A 7,143-nucleotide genomic window follows, 5' to 3' on the forward strand; every position below is an offset into this window, starting at 1 on the left:
CACATACACAGAGGTCAGATGGAAAACACAGCTAATGATGTAAAGTTTTCCTAATCTAATACCACATGGGAACTGTTCACATACACAGAGGTCAGATGGAAAACACAGCTAATGATGTAAAGTTTTCCTAATCTAATACCACATGGGAACTGTTCACATACACAGAGGTCAGATGGAAAACACAGCTAATGATGTAAAGTCTTCCTCATCTGATCCCACATGGGAACTGTTCACATACACAGAGGTCATGTGGAAAATACAGCTAATGATGTAAAGTCTTCCTAATCTAATTCCACAAGGGAAAGGGAACTGTTCATATACACACAGAAGTCAGATGAAAAATACAGCTAATGATGTAAAGTCTTCCTAATCTAATACCACATGGGAACTGTTCACATACACAGAGGTCATGTGGAAAACACAGCTAATGATGTAAAGTTTTCCTCATCTGATCCCACATGGAAACTGTTCACACACACAGAGGTCGGATGGAGGACAAAGATAATGGAGTAGATAATCCACAGTTAGTCCAAGAAGGGCAACAAAAACTGAGCTTTTTTCCCCTCTAATTTATAGAATCTGTTTAATTTTTTTTTTTGTACTTCATTATATCAAAATGAAATATATTGTTAAAGGTCTGACTAGTTTTGGTAACATGGTTACCAATGTCAGGGCTAGTGACTACATTAATCTTTAACTGTGCCAAGAAAATGTTTTGTTTTTTTATTTTTAATATAACAGCACAAGGTGCCTGAAAAAAAACTTCTATGGCACTGATCAAGATCAAAATAATAAAATTTATGGATCAGTTTTATATTTTATAAAACATTTCATCAATATCCAGAATACAAGTTTAACTGTGCTGATATTCTGCTTTTACTCACCTAGTTATTCAAAAACTAACAGCAATTTTAAATTTGAATAAAATTTATAAAGATTCTATCTTTTAAAAATTTATTTTAAATATAACTAGGCATACATTTAAAAAAAAAAATTATAAAGATTCTATCTTTTAAAAATTGATTTTAAATATAACTAGGCCTAGCATACCAAACTACTAAAAGTTTTTGTCTTTCTTAACGACTGTACCGTGCACTGTAGAATATTTTTACCACTGGTACGTTTTACCTATTCTCAACTGTTACACTTTCCGCACTTCAGTTTGAGAATGGCAAACCTTAATAAGGTCTTTAATGGTTACCACAACATAGTAGGCACAATTTTGTGATACTTATTATACACACACAGCACGACTAAGTATGATCCTGTTTCAAATGAATACGTTTTGACCAATCATTGTCTACTGCCCGTGTATAAGGCAGCTTAAGCATTTCTTATAATCAGCAAAACCATTAATATTTAATTTTAAACAGGCATATATGAATAATCAATTCTCCACTAATGTGACTGGAAATGAAGGAATGAGACTAATATTTCACTAAAGTGAAGATGAAATATAGAATAGTACAAAAAAACACCAACCTGCTGAAGTAAAAGAATATATGTAACAAATAATAAGGATCAGAAAAAAAAGAGACTTTATTAGGCAAATGCCGTAATCAAAATACACTGAAAAAGCATGTCATTCCATGCAGAATTAAAATATAGAAGTAGATTTAATTTTTAAACGACTGTTTAAATCACAACCTACTAGTAAAAATCCAACTGATCATCAGAGCATCAGGTATAATTATTCCATTTACTATACTACAAATTTTATTCATAGCAAAAGTTTAAATTAGTCATTGTTAATCAAGTCTACAGGTAGTACAAATATTAAACCTATCATCTTCAGCAGTGTTCTATTACAAAACAGCATCAAGCTCGTCGAGTTAATTTTTACACTACCTTGTAGCTTTATCAGAAAATCAATGTACCACCCAATGGTTGTCACTACTATGGCCATCAAGTATTCATTAAATCTCAAACAACAGCCCTCAATGAAACATCAAACACTACTATATTCATGTTATTAAAACAGAAACCCTCAATGAAACATCAAACACTACCATATTCATGTTATTAAAACAACAACCCTCAACTGAAACATCAAACACTACCATATTCATGTTATTAAAACAACAACCCTCAACTGAAACATCAAACATCATGTATTATTAAAACAACAACCCTCAACTGAAACATCATGTATTGTTAAAACAACAACCCTAATATAAAAGTGTGGTTATTTTTTCCCCAAGACATATACAATCTTGTTCATTTTACTGGAGCGTATAAAAACATTTGATAAAAATATTTAACTATTATTCTGTTCCTCTTCACTAAATCTGTCATTAATAGGTTTTCAGTGATTATCTGATAAGTTCATTTGGTCGTTAATAAAAGACTCACCATCCTTTGGGATTCCTGGTTCTCAAAACCTTGCACAATTTTTGTGTCTTTTCAAAGAAAAGTGGACTGAGGAGCTATCTTACTGATTAACTTTTCCCTGCAAGTTTCATAATTCTGACAGATTGGTAAAACACAGGTTTTTGAATATCTTCCTCTGCTGATAAATTTGGTAATTTTCCATAAAATAATCCAAACTTACATTGTAATACTAATAAAAGCAAGAAATAAATAACTTTCACACCAACTAACTAGTCAATGTAATAACTTGGTCAAATGATCTTTGCTCTTGCACCCAATGCAAATATTGTATATTTATTAACATAACATTTAAGAACAACAAAAGGCCTGTTGGTCCATCCACTAAACTTTAAAATGATAATAAATGCCTCAAAATCAGCCCTTATCATTTAAATATTTATCAAGCTTTCTCTTAAACTCGTTTAAATTTACTGCCTCCACAACATCTGAAGGCAACCCATTCCAGAGGCCAGCCACCATGTTAGAAAAACAAAATAGTCTTAGCTGAATATGACTCCTACCCTGCCAAAATTTATGTTTGTGTCCCCTAGCCTTACCATTCTCATCATTAGGTGAAGAAACAGATGTCTTGACATTATCAATTTCCTTAACAATTTTAAACACCTATTTTAAGAGTTCTTAACCTGTACTTGTATTACAACCTTTCCATCCCAGGTATCATCCTAGTAGTCCTCCTCTGAGCTCTTTCCAACAATTCAATATCCTACTTAAATTAAGGAGCTCAAGACTGAATCCAATACTCCAAATGAGGCCTAATCAGTATCTCATACAATAAAATTATAACCTCTTTAGAAGTTACATTCAATAAGTGGTGAAAAAAACCACAGTAAACGGAACAAACTGTCAGACGTCTGATACCAGAGAAACTAGTTTCAACACATTCGTGCATCCTCTTCAGTCTCTCATTGTCTTCTGGCAGGAAAAAAACTGTTGTACTTTACTAATTGCTGTATACGATATTGTGTTCTTTTATTATTATTATTATATTCAATACTTCTGTAAATACAACTTAAAATCCTATTTGTCATTTTTCATGTATTTGCGAAAAATCACCAATTAATCTAAATTCTTTTGGAAAGCAGCAGCCTACTTCTTACATTCTGCAACATCCAAGACATTAATATCATCAGCAACTTTTTATCAATTATTTCTTCATTTTTGTCAGTGATGTAAGTCAAAAAAGGGCAAAAGTCCTAACACTTCACCCTGAAGTAATCTACTCATGAAATGAATCCAGTTTGACTGAATCCTATTTATAATACTTCTCTGCTTTCTTCTATCCAACCAATGCTCTATCCAGTCAGCCTACTTTTCCCACACACCTATAATATTTTAACAAGTCGTCTGTGTGGCACCTTGTCAAATATTTTCTGAAAATAAAGATATGCCAAATCTACACCTTTATCCTCATCAACATAAGTACTAACTTCTTCAAATAACATACAAAATTAGTAAGGTAATATTTTCACCTAGTGAAACCATGTTATTTACTACTACAAAGCTAATTTGCACCTGCTGCAAATTAGCTTTACGTATGTAGTTACACTCATGAAAATAAACTAGTAGCACTTTTCCAAACTGAAACATATTTTACCTATTGGCTTTTTAATCTATGCAAGCTAAGAACCACAAATGTGTGAGATCTTTAATATATTTTAGATTTTATTCACACAAAAGTGACCAAATCTACACCATGTTTGTAATTTTTACCTTTATCATGTTATATTTGTTCATGTTAATTTACTTTATTTTTTCCTTCAAAAAATCTATAATACTTTTCTACTTTTTATGCTTGAGCTATTAATTATATTAAACATTGTTTATCCTAATATTATTAAAATATATTCCAAAAATCTCTTTCATTACATTTAAAAAATAAGTTAATACCCGTGACTTTAGGGATATTAATGTGCAACATAAAGTTAAAAAACTTAAACCAACGTTGGTAAATTGAATAACATTGAAAGAATATTTTTTTAATTTCTATCACAGTTCTATAAGTAACAAAACATCAGCTTAACTTTATTTTAAATACCTTGGAATGCATCGTTGACGTTGTCTACTTTTATCATCTAACTCAAACTGTCAGTGTTACTAACACTAACGAACAGTAGATCCAACGTTGTAATTTGTAAATATAATGCTAACACTTAACTTTGTAGTAGTACTAAACTACTATTTTTGAGACTGTGTAGTATTTTAATAAATTTTACTTTTTAATATTATACTTTTAAACAGTATTGCCCATGAGTAGATCATGTAGATTACAAACTAACAATATAAAAATTAAATGTCACTACCCACGATTTACTTGTTTATTGCTAGTGATTTCAGAAAATATACAAATTAAAATGTAATATTAAGACTATTACATAACTTTTGACGTTTTACTTCTATCAACACCAATTTTTAATAACGTGTGTTGTTTTCACGCAAGGCCTATTTTATGGTCACTTTAAGGGTTAATACCAAACGCAACAGCGACGTCACTAGGATATTTATTTCTAATCCATATACAAAACTAATGCTTAATAATTAATCTTTTTTTTTAACCAAGTTTTTTCAGTTTTCATTTACGCAAAAATTATAACATTTAAAAATAATTATCGGAACAAAAACAAGTGGTGTACGGATACATAAAAATGTTATACCTATATTTTATAATATGACTATTAAACAGAATGAAATACTCTGAAAAATGGCTAAAGCGACCGGTAAAAATAATAATTAAGGTTAGGGTAAAAATGCCTCCCAAACACTGGATCAGTAGTAAGACTCTGGGTTTATGACGTTAAAAATCGGGTTTCGATACCCGTGGTGACCACGGTACAAATATTTCATGTTTGGCTTTGTGCTTAAAAACAATCAAACAATAGGTAAATGTTTTTGAAATATTCCCTACCCCTTGAGTTATCAACAAGACTTAAGTATGTAACCGAGCTTTCAAGAGTAGAAAATTCCTATTTTGAACCTGAACACACCTTATGTGCACGTGGGCTAAATGACAGTCAGTAGCACTCACCATCCATAGAGGTATGTTGAGTTGTTTGAACTGAAAAACAGAATCGATCATCACTTTTATAGTGCGAAGCGTATTCAGCGGCATCTGGTCTCGAATCCCAGACCTTTCAATTCACAACTTGATACGATATAATTTATCGCAACCCCGGCATATGTGAATGGCTGAAAATGACGATATGTGCATCTGCTAATAAATAAGGAATAGTTCGTTATGTGTAAATGAAAATACATTGCTCAGTATATATCTTTTGGAATAAATGAAAATACTGACACGAAGTTTCATTTGAATTTAAAATCATGCCAGCTGTGAATTGTTCTACTTGAATTCGACAGTGAATGAATCTTGAAAAAGCATTACTTGAAAAGAAAAGAAAAAACTGGGAAAGCAAATAATTATTCTAAATATTATGAAAACATTGCATTGTTTTATAATATTGTCTGCCGTTGTTCACTGGTGATATATTTCTTGTGAATCCACCACATAACTAAACTAAATCTATTTAGTCTGCAGCAGAGAGGTTGGAATGTAACACAACTAGCAGATGTCCGTTGAAACAATTCAACGGTAATGTTCCTAAAAAATAGTGATCAATAAATATAAAATGTGCAGTCAACCCAACCCCTTGGATCAGAGAATATATACAATATAATTGTCTAGTGGGTCGTTTACAACTGTATTTTGTCATTTCATGTGTTATTTCAATAAGGAAAATTGCAATGGGTTTCTTTTAAAGCAAAGAAGACTGACTGCAAAAATGTTTGGGTTTCGATACAATGAGTGCATCTAACATAATAAAGCGCTCATGTTCGCTAGATAGCCGCGGTGATCTTTTCTGCTGGGTCCCACCGTTCCTTGTCATTTTACTGAGTGCTAAAAAAAAAGATCGCTACCGAAATGATCGATTTTTGACAGTTTTCATTTCTATAAGAAGTGTTAAAAGGGAAATATTCAATTCAAACCAATTTATTCGACATAGTATAATAAAAGCAAACATGTACATAATACCAACATGAAAAAAAAAAGAATATATAGATATATATACAGATATATGTATAAGTCGAACAGCAACAAACAGATACTCAAACACGTTTCTCTCTTTATGCGTTTTGTCCGTTCAAGCTGTTATCTTCTAAAATATTTCTTTTGATCACTCGACGAAGAAAGTCCCGTTTGTTCGTTTTTCGTTAAATTCCCTTACAAAAAGAAAGATTTTTATTTTTAATTATGTTATTTCAGATTGACTGTTCAGCACCTATGAAGACTAACGGATCGATGTTGATATCTATACGAAATTTTAGGAATAGTTTGTTTTGAATTTCGTTGCGTAAAGCTACACGAGGGTTATCTGCGCTAGCCGTCCTTAATTTAGCAGTGAAAGACTATAGGGATGGCAGCTAGTCATCACCACCCACCGCATGTTTGGTGGAACGGGAATTTGAACCCGCGACCCTCAGATTGCGAGTCAAGCGACTTAACCACCTGTATTTACGATTAATTGTTCAGGAGATACAGATCGTGAAATACAGACATTTGGCTATTATAATGTTACGTCTCTGTGTTCGTTTGTTAATTTTCCGTAAAAATTCTTTCCGAAGAAACTTTAGCGATACAGGTCCTTTCTTAAATAAAACTAGTTTATTCTTTCTCAATACAACTTCGAAATACACTTAATATCCACAGTCACGCTATAATTCACAACGAACGATTCACGCGCTTGACTCAATTGTCCG

At 31.9% G+C, this 7,143-nt stretch overlaps 1 protein-coding gene across 1 annotated transcript in view; it reads right to left on the reverse strand.

The window, feature by feature from the left end:
- The window catches only part of LOC106464125 (zinc finger protein 271-like), a 33,699-nt gene extending 28,854 nt beyond the window's left edge, over window positions 1-4,845 (reverse strand). The window contains exon 1 of the mRNA XM_022391803.1: window positions 4,427-4,845. Coding sequence (XP_022247511.1) covers window positions 4,427-4,463 — 37 coding nt within the window. The 5' untranslated portion in view covers window positions 4,464-4,845. The remainder of the gene's footprint in view (window positions 1-4,426) is intronic.
- Between the last annotated feature and the right edge of the window lie 2,298 nt (window positions 4,846-7,143).

The sequence above is a fragment of the Limulus polyphemus genome, unplaced genomic scaffold (genome assembly GCF_000517525.1).
Source record: "Limulus polyphemus unplaced genomic scaffold, Limulus_polyphemus-2.1.2 Scaffold1565, whole genome shotgun sequence".
Classification (NCBI taxonomy): Eukaryota; Metazoa; Arthropoda; class Merostomata; order Xiphosura; family Limulidae; genus Limulus; species Limulus polyphemus.